The sequence below is a fragment of the Conger conger genome, chromosome 2 (genome assembly GCF_963514075.1).
Source record: "Conger conger chromosome 2, fConCon1.1, whole genome shotgun sequence".
NCBI classification, from domain to species: domain Eukaryota; kingdom Metazoa; phylum Chordata; class Actinopteri; order Anguilliformes; family Congridae; genus Conger; species Conger conger.
In genome coordinates, this window is record NC_083761.1 from 73,268,237 (window position 1) to 73,291,312 (window position 23,076).

General features: G+C 43.9%; 1 protein-coding gene across 1 annotated transcript; it reads left to right on the forward strand.

The window, feature by feature from the left end:
* Positions 1–3,842: 3,842 nt before the first annotated feature.
* Positions 3,843–22,224, forward strand: LOC133113653 (voltage-dependent calcium channel gamma-1 subunit-like). The gene is made up of 4 exons (XM_061222974.1): positions 3,843–4,391; positions 15,085–15,159; positions 19,689–19,826; positions 20,319–22,224. Exons 1-4 carry the CDS (start codon positions 4,151–4,153, stop codon positions 20,549–20,551), a joined length of 687 nt encoding a protein of 228 aa, XP_061078958.1. The 5' UTR covers positions 3,843–4,150; the 3' UTR covers positions 20,552–22,224.
* The last annotated feature ends 852 nt before the right edge of the window (positions 22,225–23,076 follow it).

The window sequence follows — 23,076 nt, forward strand, 5'->3', positions numbered from 1 at the left end:
GGTGTAGCATTGCATCTGTTTCCAAAAATCCATTTAATACAACACAATTTTTTTTTTTTTTTTTTTTTTTTTTACAGATATAAACCAATATCATTTATTTGAATGTATGATGTTTATTATTAGGTGACACTCTATTGTTGCATTCACTTTATTTACAAATGCAGGTAAGTTTATATACAGTCATGCCACAAGCCACAGGATGTTAAAATATGTGCACTTGACATCAAAAAATATTTTCAGGAGTTTCATAACTTGCAGTGCATTAATAATCATGAGGCATATTGAAGACAGGCAGCATGAACCTATGCTTTAGAATGTCTTGGTATGGTGTATTGAAAGAAAATGGATTATTTCGTATTTGAAATGTCTTTAAACATAAGGGCAGGCTTTTATCTAGAGACATGGTTTCTCCAGGGATCTGTGTGTGCAGTGACCTGTCTCTCTCACTGCAGTAGCAGAACGGACACACACTGTGTGCAGTGACCTGTCTCTCTCACTGTGTGTGTGCAGCCACTTACCTTGCCATGTCTTTGAAATGGAGCAGCAGATGGATAAAAAAACACAACTTCAGTTTCATATGTTTCATGACTGGAGCTTCACGTTTCACGACTGGAGCTTTATGTTTCACGACTGGAGTTTCACATGTTTCACGACTGGAGTTTCATGTTTCACGACTGGAGCTTCACGTTTCACGACTGGAGCTTCACATGTTTCACGACTGGAGCTTCATGTTTCACGACTGGAGCTTCACATGTTTCACGACTGGAGCTTCACGTTTCACGACTGGAGTTTCATATGTTTCATGACTGGAGCTTCACGTTTCACGACTGGAGTTTCACATGTTTCACGACTGGAGCTTCATGTTTCACGACTGGAGCTTCACGTTTCACGACTGGAGTTTCACATGTTTCACGACTGGAGTTTCATATGTTTCACGACTGGAGCTTCATGTTTCACAACTGGAGTTTCACATGTTTCACGACTGGAGTTTCATATGTTTCACGACTGGAGCTTCACATGTTTCACGACTGATGCAGAACGAGGGCCCACCTCTCCAGACTGCATCTCCCCACCCTCCCAGCCCTCCTGCTGTGTCCTTAGTGTTCATTCACACAAATGTCCCTGAGCAAAACACCGAACCCCCAATTGCTCCTGACAAGCTGATTGGTGCCTTGCATGGCAGCCAATCGCTGTTGGTGTATGAATGGGTGAATAAGAAGCATCAATTGTACAACTGCTTTGGATAAAGGTGCTATATAAATGCAGACCATTTACCATTTAGATATAATGCAGGCTCTCCCTTTACAACCAGAGGATAACCCATCCCTTTCTCACCTGGAGGCATCATATCAACTTCTACAAGCCCTCACAATCTCTTCTCTGCACTATTACAATGCCTTGGCGGCCATCTTGTCAGCCTCTGCAACTGATCCTGAATGCTGCTGGTAACCTGGTCTTCAGCCAGTCTAAATTGACACATGCCATAGCACTGCTGTGGACACCCTGCACTGGCTCCAGTGGCTGCCAGGACTCAATCCAAATCTCTCAAACTGGGATACCAGGTACCATGCTTCGAATGGTACTGTCCCTTCCTGTCTTTAGAAAACGATTACATCATACACTGCAACCACATCTACATAACCGACATCCACCCATCACCTGACTGAGCCATTCTGACTTCTGCTTCTCCCCTGATGATGGGATGACCTCATCCAAACAGTCAAGAATGCAGATTGTGCAAACTGGCTGTTTTCTCCAAACTGGCTGTTTTCTGCAAATGTCTAAAAGCCCTCATTTTCAGACTACATTTCTGCATCTATATTTCTGCTTCTCCCCTGATGATGGGATGACCTCCTCCAAACAGTCAAGAATGCAGATTGTGCAAGCTGGCTGTTTTCCGCAAATGTCTAAAAGCCCTCATTTTCAGACTACATTTCTGCTTCTATTTTAAAGTGAAGACTGGCCCTTTTCTGCCTTCATCTCACAGGTCTTTTGGTAATTTGCTTTGGATAAATGTATCTACCAAATGACTAAATTCCAACCTGTAATATCAGCCTAGCTTTTCCTGAATATCAAAAGGCATCATTATGATTACTTGTTGAATGACCTTCCAAATGCAAAAAGAAAATGTTGCAATTACTGCATTACCACAGACACTAGCTCGAACATAAAGCAAACGGCTGAAGAAATATTTCATTTAAGCCACAAAGTTCTGTACTGTATGTCAGAATGTCTGAGGGAATCTTTGTCTACGGTGAACTTGTGTACATCATGCACTTGTGAACCAGCCACCTGACAGCTTTCAATGTGGTAGAACTCTGGCTCCCTGTGTTAAAAGTGTGAGAGAAGTGAGAACTGCTACAGGAGTAAAATGGGTCAGAATCCTTTGAAAGTGGGCCACTGCCGGCAGTTTATAAAAAGCACAGCGATGTAGGGTATCGTGGGGGAAACTGAAGGTGGCACACAGCAGCTTTCAATGGCTTTGAAAGAGGTCTCCAATCCACTCATATCATTCAAACCCCCTTGCATTAAGACCATGAGCTATCCATGCCATGGGAAATGGGCACAACGTGTTTTTAGCCCCAATAAGATTTATAAACATTTTGAGCAACAGTTTGATGCAAGCGGCCTCATTATGTATGGCACTGTTCTTACTCCCATTCACAACTAAGTTTTAATTAACCTTTTATTAATCAAATATCTCCACACATGTCCTTGCTTATATCATCTGCCAAGAGACCAGGACCGTCCCTACTCTAATAAGAAAAATAAATAAAATAACTACTATAAGTTTACTCAGATTTGACGTTTATTTAACCAGGTAGGTGAACAGTTCCCATAGAACTTCAGAGGCTAAGCGCTAATGGTGGAATGGACTGCTGTATTACTGTATATTCATGTACACAGAAACCATTGGGGAGAAGTGACAGCCATTGGTTGGGCCAAAGTAAGGCAGCTGCTGTTTATATACAGATTGTTCTCTATAAATTTTTACGCCACTGTCCTGCTGTTGTGTAAGCAAGGTTTAAACAGACTACATCCGTAACAAGCCCTGAGAAATGTAAAGCCATAAAATGATCATGCTTATAATCTGAATCAATACAAAAGGTGGGAGTGCTACAGGGTAAGGATGGCAGTGGAACCAGTCTTGCACTGGCCGACCACTGAGTTTGTTCCACCACTGTGGGGCCTGATCCAGGCATTGTGACTGGGAGAAGTGGCTGAGCAGGAAGAGGAGGTCACTTCGAAGTTTAACCGAAATAAGATCAATTACTGCTTTTTGTGAGGCTCAAGCTCAGTCTTCACAACTTTCCTCTTTCTTGTTTTTCTGTCTTTATGTCTCCAAAAAAGTTATATGCAAATAAAATTGAATTGAAATGAAGTATGGCAGGCTTTGTCGGTGTGTTAGAAATATGTTTCTGAAGAGGGGAATTGTCTTATTTTGCAATTTGAAGGCAATTTGACCTTGTGTGAGTTCAAGAAACTGAACTCATACAAGGAATGACAAGTAGACCAACTCACGAAAGGGCCTGACACAGACCCTCCTGCCAGTATCTCTTTTGAGCCGAGTCCGTTTATTATGAAGAATCCGCAAATGGTAGATCCACAAAATGAAATGACAGAAAAAATAGTGTCGAATTCTCCAGAGCATTATCTCTAAAGCTGACACCCACCCAACCCACACACATGTAACCTGAGGATCGGGCAGCCTGGCATGCACTGACTCCCGGAGCACATTAATAGCAACAGAGCCCCACACCCAGCCCAGGCAGTCCGTGTGGTCATCAACTTTCCTGATATACCTTAACAGCTGTAGTCTGAGCCTCAGCCCCTCTCTCCCGATGCAACACAGCGCGAGGGAGAGAGAGAGAGAGAGGCAGAAAGTGTGTGTGCGCGTGTGTGTGCATGCGGGTGTGTGTAAAAAACTAGGGCACTGTTCCCTGCCCTCTTTTTGCAAACCAGAAGCAGAAATTTGTGGAGAGAGCGAGAAGGACCGGAGAAACAGCAGGAGCCGAGGGTTGTCGTTGAGTAGAGAAGCCCCCCAAAACTCAACGGTCCAGGAAGGCCAGCGCCTGAGGGGACCCCCCGCACGCCCACGGAAGAAGAAACGCAGACCGGCGAGTCGATCGACCACAGCCACGGCCGCGCCATGCTGGAGGACAAGAGGACAAAGGTGAAGATCACCTTCTTCATCATCCTGGTGGGCATCACCTGCATGTTCACGGCGGTGGTGACGGATTACTGGGCGGTGCTGAGCCCGCGGGTGGAGAAGCTCAACAGCACCTGCGAGGCGGCCCATTTCGGGCTCTGGAGGCTGTGCAAGAAGAGCATCTTCATCGTGGAGAAGGACACCAAGGCCAAGGGCTGCGGCCCCATCAGCCTGCCCGGAGGTGAGTGCGGTCGGTCCTCATGGTGCCTGGAGCGGACGGGTAAGTGGTGGTTCACCTTCAGAGAGAAGGTGGTGTGTCATGTAGGACGTGGTGGGTGGGGGCCACGGTGGGTGAGGGTGGCATCATTTTCAGGGCACGGCGGGACTCTGAGATGAATGTTTCTGAGCAGTGGGACCATGGGCGTCACTGCATTGAGAGCTTCCCTCCTTTCTGTGGAACTTGCCGGGACGAATCTATCGAGGGGACATTTTCTAGGCAGCGGGTTACTCTTCGGACTTCACAGGCAGAAATAGCATTAAATATAAGAACGGTGAATATTAATAATACCCTTAGGTCATGACAGATTCGATATCTGTGTATTTATGAGCAAATATCCAAACATACGAGATATCATTGGAGTAAAGAAAGTGTCATGGCGGGGAATAGAACTCCTGACCATGTGTTGGTATGAGTTGACAGTTGGCTCCCTTGGAACCTGAACTATACTCTCTCACAGCAATATGTATTTCAGTATTTTAAAAAACAGCCCTCGTCTTTGTTTTTCAATGGTCTGAAATGGCAAATGACAAATGGCAAAAAGTAAAAAGTAATCCTGTTATGTATTTCAAATTCATGTATTTGAACTACTGTCCTTCCTTGTAAAGTAATTAAACATAAGTTTGTGTTCTACTTTGTATTTGTTGACAATAAAGATACTCATTTAGCAAACAAGTCCAATTCAATTCAAACCATTCCCAGTGGTGTGATTGAAATGGGGCCAGACCTTGCTCTATTGCTTTAAAATAAACTGTATGCAGACTACAGTTGTCAGTTACTGTGAAAACAGAAATGAATTGGCCTTACATTTGAAATTATGAGTAAATTGAATACAATTAATTATAAGAAAATCATCTTCGAAGTATGTAATATTAGATATAACTGCTGTTTCTTGTATCCCAGGGCAACATATAAATCCATAGTGTAAAATAGCCACTGTAAGGGGTGAGAGTCAGCGAGCAGAAGAGAATATTGTTTGGAAAAGGATCAGTGTTGTGTTCATAAAAGCATAAACTACTGTATGCATTATTATTTGTTCAAACACAAAATGGGAAAATGGCTGTCGAAAGCTTTCTTGCGGCAGTAAGATGCAGAGTGTACGGATCATGACCTGAGTTGAAAGTTCAGCACTGCATTCAGATGAACTCGTCACTTGTGGAGCTGAGCTGTGTAAAGAATGGGTCCTGGGTGAACCGGAAAGGCCCACTGACGAATGGCAATGCCTCCATCATTTATGCTTTTCGGGCCGTCTCCTTCTGACAGTGGTGCTGGAAAGAATGGGGTCTTCTGAAAGATGAGGGGTGAGGTGGTGAAACCAGCAGCTCACCCTCCTCACAGCACTGCTTGCATCTCCACGGTTCAACGAGGGGAAGCGGCCATTTCTGCCCACATCATTCAACCACCCCAAAATATAGCCAAGGCAGGCAGCCTGTAACCTAGTGGTTAAGGCCTGTAGTCTAGTGGTAACCTAGAGGTTAAGGTCTGTAGTCTAGTGATAACCTAGAGGTTAAGGTCTGTAGTCTAGTGGCAACCTAGAGGTTAAGGCCTGTAGTCTAGTGGTAACCTAGAGGTTAAGGTCTGTAGTCTAGTGGCAACCTAGAGGTTAAGGCCTGTAGTCTAGTGGTAACCTAGAGGTTAAGGCCTGTAGTCTAGTGGTAACCTAGAGGTTAAGGCCTGTAGTCTAGTGGTAACCTAGAGGTTAAGGTCTGTAGTCTAGTGGCAACCTAGAGGTTAAGGCCTGTAGTCTAGTGGTAACCTAGAGGTTAAGGTCTGTAGTCTAGTGGCAACCTAGAGGTTAAGGCCTGTAGTCTAGTGGTAACCTAGAGGTTAAGGCCTGTAGTCTAGTGGTAACCTAGAGGTTAAGGTCTGTAGTCTAGTGGTAACCTAGAGGTTAAGGTCTGTAGTCTAGTCGCAACCTAGAGGTTAAGGTCTGTAGTCTAGTGGCAACCTAGAGGTTAAGGCCTGTAGTCTAGTGGTAACCTAGAGGTTAAGGTCTGTAGTCTAGTGGCAACCTAGAGGTTAAGGTCTGTAGTCTAGGTGTAGCCACAATAAGAACCACACAGCTGTTGGACCCTTAACCCCAAATTGCTGAGGGGATTCTCTCCTGCTTAGTGTAAGTCGCTTTGGATAAAAATGTGTAGCTAAATAACAAATTATTATTATTAGGTCTCCATGGCACTGGACTGTTGTCGAGTGGTCATTTAGAGTAAGGTGTAAAACAGCGTTTGGCAGTGCTGTACCCAGGGTTTGTTGGTGAACCACGGGTGTTATGTGAGGAATCCCCAGTAAATGGCCGACCCCACAGCTGAAATGAAATGGAGGAGTTACCACATTAGCCACCAGTTGTTCTACAACCAACGTTATTTCAAAGTAACCAAACACCAGGACAGGAGTGCAGATACCCTGTTGGATTATTTTTAAAAGTGCCACATGTTTCTTTATTTTAGCACATTCCTCTGCTGGAACACCTCACGGGTGAATTCTCTGAAATGCATCTCTGACTCGTCATCCGCAGATATAAACACGTATGTGAGGCAGAGTGTTCTCAGAGGCACTACTTCTACAGCATACAGCAGGGTTAGGAGGGCTGGCCAAACCAGGGCCATCTCTGCCACTCGAGGGCCAGGGCTGCCGAATATGTTATAGTATGTCATTAATATCTTCAGAAATTCATGCCATAGAGTGTGAACTATGTCATTTCAACCCCCTGAAAAGAGTAGATGCAGAAATAAATTGAGAAAAGGTTGGTCCCTCTTTGTTTCACTGAGAGTCAAATGTAGGAGTATTGTTCTCTGGCAGAATCCCAGATAGTTTGTAACATACACAGGCACATAAACAAAACATAGACACCATGTACAGGCAAATAAAATAAATACACACACAAAAAATTGCATCAAAATGAAAACAGGATTCCACCCTCAGTCACTCTGAATTTATTTCTGACTAAAAAAGTGACAGAGTAGAAGGAGTCAGAGCCCAGCCCCGGAGTGTCTTGCGTGTGAGATGACACGAGACAGAGCGGTCAGGATGTAAATAACCTTCTCAGTGCTTTCTGTTGGATGCCTGGCCTGAGTCTATCTTGGCATCAGACTTGTATTTAGTAAGATACAATCTGCTATTTATTCTGCAGCAAGATAATACTTCCAGCGGTCTCAGGTAGCCCGGACAGAGAGAGACCCGGTATTGTAAAGTTTGGGGAACGCCACTCATGCCAGATTAGGCTACGGTTTCTGACTGAAGGCGACAGAGCACTCAGATCCCCGTGGACGGGTCATTTGCTCCAGGACAACTGCGTCTGAACATGCATGGAACGACCTTCCTCAGTGGAGATGGGACACAAATGCGATTGCGCACGCGGCGTGAAGTCGACAACTTCAAGAGCGTGTGTTCACCGGGCTCAGCTGCTACTGAAGCATAAATCGGGAATGTCAAAAGTCTGGAAGCGTGGGTGAGTCCCTGGATTCAGGATCGGTCCGCGGGCTTGAGGAAGTGGCCGGGCCGGCAGGCGGATGGCAGAGCGCAGCCAACGAGCCGCGAGCTCGGTGTCCTTCCTCGCTCGCCATACACGCGGCAGATGTGCGCGTACGTTCGTCGAAGCGAGTAAACAGCTGTTAGCCTGCGGGAAGCGGAAAGGCATTTCTCCCCAGAGGCGATGGCGCTCCATTTGAAGCGTTGGCGATGTCACGTGATGTTTGTGCAGAGTGTGCGTGTGGAGGTGGGAGGCTGCCCTCCAGGGACTGAAACACGGCCTGGGTGGAGGCTGGGAGAAAGCATGTAACATGTAAGCTCTGCTTCTGATAAGTTAGCAAAAAGTAGTGTGTATTAATTTCTGGATTAGGACGCAGCACCCACTGTGAGCATATGTCTTTCATTGGCTTTGTACACTCTCAGAAATACAGCAACGGTACTGTAAAAAGTGCATAACTGCTTGTTGCTTGGGTATAATTGGCATAAAATTGTACCCCTAGTTAGCAATATTTAATTCATTTCTGCCTTTTTTGCTTGGAAAATACTCAAAGAGATGTACCCAAAGAGAACATGACGTAATTTACTTTAAAGGTACATTTGGGAAATTTCATCCTTGAAGAACAAAAAACGCACCTCCACTATCATTTTATTTCTGAGAGTGTATGCATAAATAAAGACAAATAGCTCCAAGTCCTCTGTCATCTTGCAAAGTCTGAGTGTGTGAGAGAAGGTGCCGATTATCAAACTGAATGTTTCATAAATTTCCCTTTCTCGTTGTTGTCTTTCTGTCTGGGTGGTGTTTCTCAGTGTTCACCCAGGAAAAGTAATAAAATTGGAGTAATAAAATTGTCTTCGATGCCACCGTTCCCACCCGTGAGAGATAACAGCTTGCATCTTGTTAAAATCAAACCACATAGACTTTGACGTGATTAATCAGAACTGTGAAAACCCCTCACAGACAGACAATAATTTAAAAACAGTGTAATGTGCTGAGGAAACAGTGCCCTGCCAAAATAATTTTGTGTACAATATTTCCCCCCCCATTTTTTTTTTCTTCGTTTGTTCACCGCCAAATGGCACCCAATGGCAGTTAAATTTAGGTCTAGCAAATAGCCAGCTGTCCTGGAGAGAAGCAAAGAGGGAGTCAAGTGTGCACATAAGCTCAGAATGGCTGTGACTGACAGAGTCAGCTGTGGGGGCCGCGCATAGCACCGAACCTCCAGGGCCCCCTGGGCAGCCCTGTGAGAACCCCCCCACCCCCGACATCCACCCCCCAGCCAGGGCCTGCCCCCTGCAGACTAATCATTACCGGCCCTGCACTGCTCCACCGAGGCGATAATCTGGGGAGAGTCTGGTCATAGCGACACGTCCATTGCTCTGTCATACTAACCCCCCGCACACGCTAACCCAATACCTAACCCACTCGCAGAAATAACAGTTCAAAAAAGTGGCTAAACGGTAATAATGCTTGTCACTGGGGTACATAAATTGTACATGAATTGTACCCCCTAGCAATGGGTATAATAATTTATTGTTTCATTATTTTTGGAAAAGGTACTTATTAGTACCCAAAGTACCATTAGTGTACCTGTCAGGTTACACTTGAGAAAATGAGTTCCTTTAAGAACAAAAATGTTCCTCCTCTGTCCGTTTTGTTTTTATGAGTGAAGGGTGCCCAGGTGTCTGCATTTTCAGACCAGATTCAAGTGCCAGTTTGTGTGGGTGACATTATACTGGAGATTACACTGAAAACAATTTGTCATTGGATACATAGATACACTTCCCGCAAGACGTTTTTCTAAGGGACACACAGAACATGAATACGTACATTGTTTCAGGATATGTAGTCCTCATAAACCCATAACCTCTGCATTGTTAGTGCAATGTTCTACCATGGGTGCCATAGGAATACTATTATTTGTATTACTTTCACGGACATTGCCACAAGCTAACACTATAACACTATTCCCTTAAATACATCTTCTTGCCACCTGTGTGTGCATTAATATTGGCTCTGTTCCAAGTTCATCAGCAATGGGAGGGGGGGGGGGGGTATTTCCAATGTGAAAAATATCCTCCCCGGTGTTGTAAGATAAAGCAGGCAGATTGAATAGAGTCACACGCGTAGGCATTTAACCGCGCCTTCTTCAGCAACCATGATAACAATCAGCAGCTGTTGATGAGCCTTTCTTGCAGCACACCTGGGCCATTGATGAAATGGATAACGGCAGTGGATTTTGATTTATCCCTCTGTCCACGCCGACCGTCAGCAAGAAGCCCAAAACACACACACACACACACACACACACACACAAACACACCGAGAGAGACAGAGAAAGAGCAAGAGAGGGTGAGAGAGAGAGAGAGAGAAATAGACTGATATTCCCCAGGTATTACAGGGCTTTTAGCAGGTCTGCCTCCCTGGGCCATGTCGTCTTTTTGCAGTGACCCATAATCTCACGACCTCTCCATTTACTGTAGGCCGCAGCAGGGCAGGCGACCGTTCTCTGGCCTCGCCCACACGTTTGACCCCACAGAATGCGTGAAGTCTCTCCGGTGCCGCCCAGAAAATCGGCTGTCCTAAACTGCTGTAGTCGGACAAGCCATGTGAACCACTAATCCCGCCGGTTGACAAACAGTCTATTTCGAGGGTACGATATTGAGCCTGGGTACAGGACACATTCTGTAATGGTGATGAATCACTCACCGTGACCCTCTCCAGCGAGTCGGCGAGTAACCCCTTCACGCAGGAGCGGCTGGCCCTTTAGCAAAAGGGGATTTGTCACGGAAACTACGCCACAGTTCGTCCGAGGACTACCCCCAGTGGTGTAGTCCACGTGACACACAGGCATACGGCGTGTGCCCACGAGGGTTGTCCGTATACCCACTACGAAATGAGCAGTGATGCGTAACAGTTTTTTACATTTCATCTTAAGGACATATAATTTATCCCTCAGTTCAAAGTTTGTAAAATGAAGAAAACTGCAGGTAGTCCATGCAGCTAAGCAAGCTGAATGGGAGAAGTGAGAGGGACATGATAACTGGTGGGGCTGGGGGGTTAATTGACTACTTCATACTGGACTACACCACTGACAACCTCCATCACGCTCAAATGAACCATCCTAGTTCGTAGACAGGTACATGTCTGGTAACCTCATCAGTTGCTGAACTGGAAACCTATGGTATTTTGGCCTTATGGTATTTGCCTAACTTGTGAAAGGCATTTTGACTTTTGGAAGCTTCTCCATCATTTTCAACATTCATCTGCGCGTTCACAGAGAAGGGGTGGGATAAACAGTGTTGTGGTTTGAGGGAGTTCATCCCTGCAATTCCTCTCATGACCATAAGGAGTCTTAAATTGCTTATTGTACCTTTAAGCCAGAAATGTTTTCAAGTCTCATATTAATGATTCAGTAATAAGTTCAGGAGTTGACAACACATGCTACAAATTCAATCATGAACAAAGGCCAAATGTTATTTTAAGGGCTTGTCTATTCTTTTAGAAAACACGCAATAAATGTGTTATATATTAATGATGACAATGCTGGTAATAATTATGCATCTGACAGGTGTTAAAAATGGTCAAAAACGTTAAAAAATGCCAATGGGTGAGAAAAGTCTGCTCTCTTAATGATTAATATGGGCATTTTTACCCATTTTTTCTGTTTTCTGGCAACTGCTTATCAAAACTATGGCAATGCAACTTAAGAAGCGCTAACACACTTTTACTAACAGCACTATCAGACAGGTGAAGTTATCAGGAGCCTAATCCGGTATGAATCACGGAACGTATTGTTGGGAAGAGACACCGGTGTCGGTACTTCTTCATTGAAGATTTGTTTTCAAGGCTATTTCGACAGCTCGACAGGTGCCCGTGCACTTCTGCTGGCTGCTGCCCCGAGGCGTGGAGATCGTGTCATCTCGCCAAGTCCATACGTGATTATGGGGACTGCGCCAGCGATATGATCGACAGCATCACTCAGTACTCTTAATAAAAGTGTACAGGGGGGAGGGCAGTGCGTTGGGTGGGTAATTAGGTGATAATAAATCAATGATGCAGGCACATGTACAGTGCAGCTGCGTAATTAACATAATCCCCAAGACTAAGTGTCTCCACTAACCAACCTGCAAGGTCAATGATACGGCCAAAAAGGCTAGCAGGGATGTGTAATCATGTGCTCTTCTTCAGGACGTTCATGCCAAAGTTGTCTTCTCCGGGGATCTCTGCACACAGTAGCTCACATCGTCACAGCGGAGACCTTGCCGTTTACACTGCACCTAATGGTATGAAGGGACATTGCGGGCGTCAGTGTTTAAAGCCAATCACGAGAAAAATCAATCTATGTATTTTCAATATAAACCTTGTGGGAATAATCCGAGGTCTAGTTTTCAGCAATGTTTCAATCGAATGTCTCTTGACTATGTACAAACTGAAGACTACCATGGCCAAAATAAACACACACACAGATGAATACACACACACACACACACACACACACACACACATACAGTACATACAAGACCCTTACAGTACATTTGTTGGCCTTTCAACTGCACATGACAGCAGTTGAAAGGCAAACAAACAGTGGTGAGACAGCTGTCACTTTGCACAAACATACGGCAACAGAAATGAGGCCAGGCCGAAGCACACACACACACACACACACACACACACACAGCATGAACACACACACACAAACCAAATTATCACAAAGAGACAGCCGCTGCAGACAGCTTTGAACAGCCATTCCAAGGGCAAGCCCTCAAAGAGCTCATAACATTGTTCTGGAAAAAGAGGCATCATTGTACCTGCAGCCCTGAATTTGTGGGAAAGCTATGGGGTTGAAACCTGTGATATTTATACAACAGAACAACACCGCAATAATAATTTACCATCACACACTCCTCCACAGAGGTCCCAGGCAGTCTCTGGCTTCTGCAGGGGGACAAGGTGTACAGAATAACCACTATCAGCAGCAATAAAAACTATTTTGGGGCTGCTTGCAGAAGGGCATGCAAATAACACTGACACCAGTGTGCTCTAACAGGAAATGTCAAAAAAAAATACGAGCAGACTCTGGACTGTGTCAGCCCGCTCCTCCCCTCTACCCAAGCCTTAACTGATAAAGCACAGACAAGCCTGTTGCTAGGTAACGTCTTCTTTTTCTCTTTCTGATGGTGATTCTCTGGCCTGAGTCACAGTCACAAATAGCTTCTCTGTCTGCGCTGTCCATGGGCTGCAAAAAAAGCCTCTTTTTTTGCTGAGATCTTTGGGAATTCTGCCCTGAAGCCTTTCCCTCAGCGTGGGCCTTTTGGCCGGCTCTTCTCAATGAAACCGCACCAGATAAACGGTGGTGTTACGGGAAGCTGTGATAATGAGCCAGAGCAAAAAAGCCAGAGACAATTTTCATTCAGCTCGAAAACACAATAGGAGAAGAGAGCACAAGTCAAATAATGTATTATACTGATTTTAAATTTCCCGTATCTCATATTGTCTGTTGAGCTCGCAGCCTTATCTAAGGCAGCGCAATCGTCAAAGCCACTTCCAAAAGCATTCCTGGGAGCGATGAAATTAATGCACCTCAGCAGGTGGCAGTCTGAAAGGCTGAGGATGTGGCATAACGTGACAACTCGCATTGTCTGCATAACTGCGCGTGAGGAGGCAGCTTTGCTCCCCCCCGATGCACGGCGAGCGATTAGTTGAACGCTTTGGGAAATGTCACTCGTCATATTCGTGTACTGTAGTTCTAGTGATGAGGAAGTGGGTTGTTTTGTCTGCGTTTACATATGTAATCTGGATTTGTGGAGGGTTGTCTTAGCGTCTACCTTGACATCAAAGCAGGGTCTAAGCATACCCCGTCTGAAGCACTGATATCAGATTCCATGCCTAGCGTTGTCTTAATGTTAAACGATGCCTGTTCCCAGAGGTTCAGCACTCGCCCAAGAACATACATTGTCCATGCAAGCTGAGAGACTTTATATCGCACTGAGAGTCACGCACATAGTGTCCGCGAATAAGTCCCAGAGAGACAGAGATAATACCAGGCAAACATGGTCGGATATTAATAAAAAGGTCTCGGCCAATATCCGCGAAGCACTCGCGAAGCAATTTACATCGCTCTTTTGAGATGGAATCCTTTTATGTTTTGCCAGAAAGAGGAAAAAAGGCTAGTGCTTTTATCTGAATATACTGTTGGTGAGATTTATATTCTAACTGACATGCAGTGTTAGTATATGTATATACGCGCCGTGGGTTGTGTGCTGTATAATGTCAATTAAACAGTTTTGCTTTTACTTCCTCTTCTTGTCAATTAAACTGGATTAATTTCCTTTTGCCTTTAATGATCATGTTACTCTATTAGCAGCGCATCATGTACAGCATCCTAATCCTAATTTTCTGTACAGCTCAGTATCAAGACTTTATCCACAACTGGACATATATATTGAATGAATGCAATAAGTTGCCTATTAACGAAAGCTCCAGACACACACAACAAGTCTTTTGTCGAATAGTATTAGCACTTTCACATACATTGTTCATAGATTTCACAGCGATTTCACAGCTGGAACTAAAGAATGTGAACATGTAAGGTGAACGTGTAAGGTGAAATAAACACAAATGCCTCTTGAACATACATTGGGCCCCCTCTCTACCTCCGCCCAGCCCAGTTGGACCAGTGCGTTTGCTGAGCGGACGTGTTGATGGGCACCCCTGGGACGGATGTTTGATTAGCGTACTACAGCACAGAGGACAGCCCATAGGCACCTACCACACTTTCATCTGCAAAGGCAGGGACCCAAACAGGAGGCGCAACTGGGACAAAGCCCTGGCGAATTCCTCCTCTCAAGAGTTCCAGCAATACTCGCACATTAGAGTCCCCTGTAGATGAAGGGTTCCCTTCACATAATAATCTTCACATAATCTGGAGAAACGCCGACAGGTTTCTACGTCACCGTTAAGGCGTTAGGGACAGAACTTCAGTAACCCTGTTAATAAACACAAACTAGCTGCCCATGCTGTAGATGAGCTCTGGGGATCCAGTGTTGTGGCACAAACGTGGAGTACCCCCCCCGTCCGGAGCGACGACCGCGAATTTCATCCGTAAATAGGGAAGGCACAGAGAGAGCGCTCGGCGTGGAAACGTCTGATCCCTCAGATGTAACCCCTCTTCTCCCCTCTCTCCCGCAGACTACAACTGCTCCTACTTCACACACTTCACTCCCGGGCAAGATGCAGAGGTTTTTGAAGTGAAAACACAAAAAGGTAGGTGTCCCCCTCACGATCTACAGTCCAGGTGGCCAGGCGCGCGCTACAGTCTGTCTGAAGAAGCCTTGGAAGGATTTGTAGGATGTAATTATTGTGTTTGCCAGGGCTATTGTATTGCCAGTCATGATAATGAACAGGGAGAAAAAAATGATAAAATATTCCAATGTACCAGTTGGGGAAAAAGCCCACATTTTCTTTTAGCAGCACAGATATACACCTGGGGGGATTAATTCATATTAACAGTGACACTCAGATTCCTTTCACTTAATGACATACTTAGTCATACACAATTTCACTTCCATGGCAACAGAAAAAAATGATTTCTGTTCTTTAAACCTTCTTGTGCAATAGCAATAATCTCATACTGAATATAGCAATTACTCAAACTTGATCATTTTAACAGATTTTCCTTGATTTTAAGGATTATCTGTCATGACAAGAAATACATGGAGCCCATACACAAAACAAGATTTAATCACCAGAGACTTACACAAGAAGGGGGCCTTGAGCAACTGAAGCTGAAGATCTGAGAAATCACGAAGCACTGGTACAAACCATGACTCCATCCCAGATAGCAAGCAACTGCACTCATTCCAGCATGGTAATGCTGATTTCAGGCCAAAATCAGACCAGATCCGGCCTGGAGTTTCTTGCAATCTGGGCACTGATTGATTTTTCTGTTTTCCAAGAGTGAACATTGTGAAGTTGTAGCTAGTGGGAGAGGTGGTGGTGAGGATAGTTCATTCTGGCAGAGAGGCCACAGAAACAGCTACATTTTCTATCCTTTATTTTACCAACTAAGTCCCATTGAGATTCAGATCTTTTTAGCAATGGAGACCTTGACAAACGCGAGTACAAAAGCATCCAGTTATATAATGTTTACAAAAGGACGCTACCAAAAAGCAGTAATTACACATCATTACCAAAAACAATAGTCAGATAGCAAACAATAATCATCTCAGAATGAAGCAAGTGCAGACCTTGGCTATGGCATTTTTAACTAAGTGTTTAAATCACCCCATCCCCGAGGAATGCAAGCATCGGTTTCAATGTTTTACCTGCACATTCGGCTTCAGCCACTGCCTGTTTCAAAGCCAAAGAAGTAACGCTGTACAATGAGGTTACACGAGTAGGCATTAACTAATGCAGTCGTTATAAGTCAATCTGTTCAGCTTTGTTTACGGTAAATATTTGTACATCATCAATTCATGTTGTACATTAGTTGCCAATTCATATTGGTTGCCAGTTTCATGTATTTGTTAATGGTTAACTAATTATGTTTATCCTATTTATCCTATGGTTTGCTAATGTATAAATATTCATGTAACTAATACATTAGTCAGTAGTTAACAAATACATTAAGTAATTAATGAAGCATGAATTATTTAATGCTTAATTAATGCATTAGCACATCAATTAATTTGTGTTAACAACTAGCCTACATTAGTTAATGCCAATTCATGTACCTTGTTGTAAAGTGTGAGCGCACAAAGACACGCGCTGGGGCCCAGCCTAGTGTCCTTCTCCCTCAGACGGACGCTGGTAGCGGGCACGGATCGGACTCGGCCCGGTTCAGATATGTTTGGGACTTCCACACTGCGCTAGGTTTCAGGGGCGGGCAAACACGCTCCGGCTGCCGCCGTCTGCCCTCAGCAGCCCAGGCAGCGCTCTACACGTGATGAGCAGAGGCCGTAGCATGTTCCCGCGCACGTCACACAGCGGACCGCGGTAACACAGAGCGAAGGTGCTGCTCCCTGCGTGAAGCGCTGTCAGGCTCGGTGACCGCGGCGTAAATCACCGCCCCCTTCTCCACATCCCCTCCGGCTAGCATGGAGCCCTGGAGTGGCGTCCACTTCGTCGACATGCAGCATCGACGATTTCCCATTCGCTCCCATTCTTGTCCATTTCCTGGCCACTGCCCTTTTCATGTAAACCAAAGATAGACCACGAGATCAAGGGCAGATTTTAGCCCAGAACAATCCATGACATGCTAGTGAAATTACCTCACTTGTAATTTCACTGGAGTGTACAGTTACAGTACTGCACATTTACAGTTATAACCAGCCGATTATTGTTTGCATAATATTGGCTTCAAATAGAAGTATGTAAATTGATTTTACATTTCAAAATGATTTAAAATGTTACTCAATGTAATTGATAATAGGAAATTAGGATTCATTTTCGAGTTGTCCCTGTGTGTGTATGTGTGTGTATCTCACACGCATTTCGTCTGGACATGACCCATACGTCCAATACAGTACAAAATGTGTCCCAAATGAAATCCATTCAAAATTAAACTATCAATCACTGATTTTTTTATTTTTTATTTTAAGAGTTTTGTCTGCACAGGACACTGTTTGAAACAAAACAATCCGTCAACACGCAGATTGAATTTGTAAATTATGCAGAACGCCATACGGAAAGCTCATTAATGCAAACTGAACCTGCACAGAAAGAAATCCAGAGAAACCTACAGTATAGGTTTGTTACACAGCCTCATTACGTCCACCTAAGCGTCCTTTATGGGCTCCGAGAGAGAGCCAAAGCGTGATTGCGCAATGCGTGGCGAACGCGGTTAGATTTGTATTCGGCTTCGCTGTACGCAGTGACATCTAGCTGAACTAATGTTCCAGGAAGCGGAGATAGAGGCGTGGCACCGGGGGGGGCCTGTGGAGAATGGAGGTGGTCTACTTTGTTGTTTAACGGACATTGATCAAAGACTCCAGGAACATCCAATCCCGTCCCGTCCTATCTGGCTGCCGGACACCGGCATTTAATTCTCTCATTGCTGTCTGTCAAAACAGCTTTTAAAAGCAATCCCTCTTCCCATCATCCCTTGTTTTCCAGAGCAAACTGCATAGCTCGCCATAGATTAAGAATGCATGTATTGGCCCATGATTGCCAACAGGCAAGAGCCGGAAAATATGGGGTTGGATTGTTATTTTCCCTTCGACATCTGATTTCTCCAGCAAACTGTTTTCTTGAGCACTATCTTTGAGGTTTGCCAAAGATGTGTGATTGCCACTCATAGATGGTTTCCTTCTGTTTCCGCACAAATTAGGCACCATCTTTTGACCACATCAGAAGAGAATGATCACGACTTGTAATTAAATGCAAATAAATGGACATTTGCTTTAGGCAATTGGAATAAATTAGCATGCCATTGTCAACATGATATGGTTTTAATGTGCATGTTAAAAGCGTTCCAGCCTGATTTTAGGGCTAGGATTCAAAATTTTGGCTTTGGAGGAATAGCAACTCTAAAATCAGAGGAACAAGACTGGAATACAATCTCTACAAACAGATACATACATCAAAAGAGTGAACAAAGACACAACCTGAAACGTGCATGGAGCATATAGCTTCTTGTCGCGTAGAGGATTTAGGTCTCTGACTTGAGACTTTCTGACTTGAGAACACACATTTCAATTGATTGATCTTATATAACTGTTTTTCCATGAGCAAAACTAGTTATGATTAGGGTGTCACTTTCTTGGCCACTTAATGATGTAGGTGCCTAAACGGGTTTTTATAAGACTCAATGTCCTCTATCTACCTTGTTTTATTATCACTTCAGTTCTCATTCTATGAACATATTTTCAGCCCTTTTAAAATAGTGGACCAGTCACACGAGAAATATTAACAATATTGACAGGAAAAGGAGGCAGTTGTGTTGTGCTTCGGTGTCATTTTGCTAAATGGGCGTTTTTGACAAAGAGCCGTTGAGAGAAGAGGCAAAGAACACAGACGAGGACACTGCCACGTCATAACAGCATTTCCCTCCAAAAGGCTGTACATCTTCCATATTCCCAGATTCGTACACCTTTAGTAATCACCCGCGTTGGGCTCAGCTCTCCCCCCCTGCAGTGAGATGCCTCAGTGAATCAATGTGGGACACTGTCTGCATGCTCTACATTTTAATTTGAAATCATCAATTCTTCCTCTGTCTCAGATTTAAGTCCGATTAACTCTGCATTTCTGTTCCATTACGGCGCCGAAGAATACAATTCTGGATTCTCAAGCAGATTGTGGTGTCATTACTGAATGCAGTCTAAGCAATGCTGTTCATGCTATTTATATGAGCACAAATAACCGTTTAAATATATTTATACAGTTTACGCTACACTACATTTATTTGCTACTATTTATGGTGTTGATTTCCCCAAACTGTCACTTACGGTTAGAAGGTGCCACTTGAAACAGCTGTGCGTGATGATGCCCAAAATCACAGTGTTCCGCTTCTGTCCATAACCAGCTGTACATCGTTGTTTTCAGCCGAGCCAACTTGTTTGTAGCAACGCACAAGTTTACAAAGCGTTTCAATTTTCATTTTAATGGGTCCATTTTCATGGGTTCGTTTCCATTTTATGCTAATACTTCAAAATACCTTGTCTACTGGTAAGAAATGGGCCACTATAATGGCATGTAATGTTGCATTGGGACACGCAATAATTGTTTTATGTGTGTTTAAGGAGTTATCGTGCACCGGTGGCCGTTGTGTCTCACTCCTGTGGTGTCCTTTTCAGAGTACAACATCTCAGCGGCTGCTATCGCCATCTTCAGCCTGGCCTTCATGATCCTGGGAACGCTGTGTATCCTAGCTTCCTTCGGAAAGGGCAGGGACTACCTACTGAAGCCAGCCGGCATGTTCTACGCATTCGCAGGTAAGGCAGGGCAGGGGCCGGTGTACATTTACAGCAAGGGGGTGCGGGAATGGGTCTCATTCCTTCTCTTCTTCTTATTGTTGTTGTTGTTGTTCAGGAACAGAAATATCATTGTGGCAACATATACTAGATGAGAAAATTGATTTCAAACAGAAAGACAAGAGTGAGACACCACACTCTTAATGTTAACAATGTAAATTAATTCCAATGCCCTAAAACAATCAAAATGGTTTTTACATGTATACTCAACTTTAATTATAAATGTTCCAAGACATTATGGATCTATTGCAGCCACTATTTCCTGTATTATTTCCGATATAAACAATTTAGTGCTTAAAGAAAGAATTATGTAAACGAGGCTTGCCGTTTGCGCTCAGACTCAGCGAGCGTAACACCGTGAAATAGAAATGAGCAGCCGTTCTTAATTACAGTGAAAGCACGTCTCAGGTTATCTCTTCTTAACAATCGCGACATGCTCTGCTTCCTTATCAGGCCTCTGCACTATTATATCGGTGGAGGTGATGCGCCAGTCAGTGAAGAGGATGATCGACAGCGACGAGACGATCTGGATTGAATACTACTACTCGTGGTCTTTCGCGTGCGCCTGCGCGGCCTTCGTCCTCCTCTTCCTCAGCGGGATCGGCCTCCTCCTCATTTCCATGCCGCAGATGCCCCGCAACCCTTGGGAAACCTGTATGGATGCTGATCCGGAGCCCATCGAGTAACAGACAGACAGACAGACAGACAATAACAGTTACCGCATTGTTATTTCTGTGACGATCGCGATAAATTACATGAGCAGGTCACGAAAGGAGTAATCCGGTGTTTTTAGGCAGTGACAAAAAATAAGACGCTCAACTATTTCAGATGCATAATTTCAACCGAGAAATCATGAACTGATATCTTAAGTTTAAAGCAAATAACTTGGTTCTACAGACTGTGTGTTTAGTGTGAAATGTATGTCCCATTTGTAATCGAAAAGGTTCTCATGCTTTGTGGCATTACAATTGTTGTTTTCATATCTGCCCTATGCAGCAATCATCACATTTAAAAGTTTGATATGGAGATATTTTGTTAATAAGAGCTGAAGAACCATATTAGAATGTCTAACGTAGTTCATATTGGAATAAGACGTAATTCAATGCAAAACTATAAGCGTCCATTCGATGTCTCACACGTGCCCACAGTATGGTCTCACGATTATGAAGTGCTAAGGATAACGCTTTGGACTAGTTGAATGCTGACGCGTTTCACAACCGAGTTGTTGTTTTCTTTTTAAGCCATACAAGGGCTCATTTTATACACATTATTTCACCTCTAATGAGTAGCGGGCGAGAGGAAGAATAGCGCATCACCATACTGAGCCATCGCAGGCAGGCATAAGTGGAACAGTGCGGGCCTGTTTTGCTTTGGTATTCGAGGATAGCGTGTTGAATGCTAATGCCCGGTCTTTCTGAAGCAGTCAATGCTGGTGCAGCTATGTTGGACAGGGTTCCGGATTCACAGGTGTTCATAAAAAGCAAGAAAATTCAAGGGGTCTTTAGGTTTCTTTTAGAGAGGACAAGCGAACATAATTCCTTTTTTCCTCCCCTTTTTCAGAGATTTCTTTATTGGTGAAGCCAACCGTTCTCATTTTATTTCGTGTGTGTGCGTGTGCTTTTTTTAAAGAGGGAGTCTTTCATTCTGCTTTCAATTCCAAATTATTTGGCCGCACTTGATCAATGGTGTTTATCTATGGCTGTTTCTATCCACTTGAACCATTCTCCACACTTGGGACAGAAAAATAAACAATAAGTAATCTCAACTAGGGCAAGGTTTTCAGGTTTCTTAACAAAAGTTAAGTCCTATTTTGAAATCCTTCAGATACTTCAGAGAATGGCTCAACATAATCTATTCTCAATACTTAATTTCTTACATGGGAGACCAGAATACACAATTGGTCCAAACTTGTAAGCAGTCATCCCGCCAAAAAAGGGAGAATACAGAAATTGATGCACAGGCTCATTAAATAGTACTCTGTGTATGGGAAGGTATTGCTTTTGTATTATTCAACAGTAGCACTGTTCTGTCCGCTCAGATTATTTCAACGCAGTAATATATGCCAGTTTCCTCCAACAGGCTACCAGCTCTGATGCCTTTCTCCCTAGATGATATTTATTCGAAGAGGGGCGACTAAAAACAATATAAGGATCAGTGCATTTCAGAAATGTTAGGATAAAGCTGGCAGAGGTGGCCACAGCTGTTGCTCTATAACCCGTTAGGAATTTTGGCCAATAGGAAATAAGCATAGACTTTTATCAAAGTAGACTCTTCTTTTGGGATGTGTACATGTTATAAACTAACCGTGCAAGCGGATGTATTTTTAATTAAAATAAATTAATTGAAACCATGTACTGTATTGACGAGTGAGTCTTTTGTAATTGCTGTTTCTTTGTGACAATTATGGCAAAACCGACACAAAAAAAACGATGATTGTTTTGTTAAGGGTGGCATTACTGATGAGGTTTACGGCGATGATGCACGATGAACTGCGGAAAATTCGGATCATATGGATCAAATCATTTGATATTCCCAATTTCCTTTGAGAACCATACAAATAGCACTGAATAATTTTTGCATTTTTGGCTTTATAGTCGTGTGCTGCCAATCCTTTGTTTGCAAGTCCAAGTCTGCTCAGTTTAAAAGGGACGACCGTATGTATGGGTCGACATTATTTTGAGAAGAGCCCGGAGGAGCCGAAACGGGGAGCAATGCGTGTCCGCGGCAGAATTATAAACGATTAATACCACGCATGATGCAGATGATTTCATGTAACGCCCCCAATAAGTTGATTCCAATTCCACACTTGCTACCAGTGTCTGAAAGCGTTTGTCTTTGTAGTGTCAGTTATATCATTAGAAGCATCTGTTGAGAGGAGGCTAAGTAGACGCATAGAATGCAGAGTGATTTGAATTTCAAGCCTTGTTCCCTTTGGCAGCTGTTAAGGTCGGCTCACACCTGCTGGGACCATGGACTACAGTCACTCGCTAGCAAAACCCGCCTCTGCTTGTAAATGCCCAATTTTTTTCACGGTTCTGGACAGAATCCAAAACGGCAACAGAGGGCTCTTAACATCATGGAACTGCAAAACGAGATTAGCCTTTTTATTTTAGTGGCAATTCTCAGGAGACTGCGAGGGAGACCCGTGTTTTATGTAACAGGGTAACTAGTTGTTCTACATTAGGCTAAGGCACTGACCATCATCAAATCA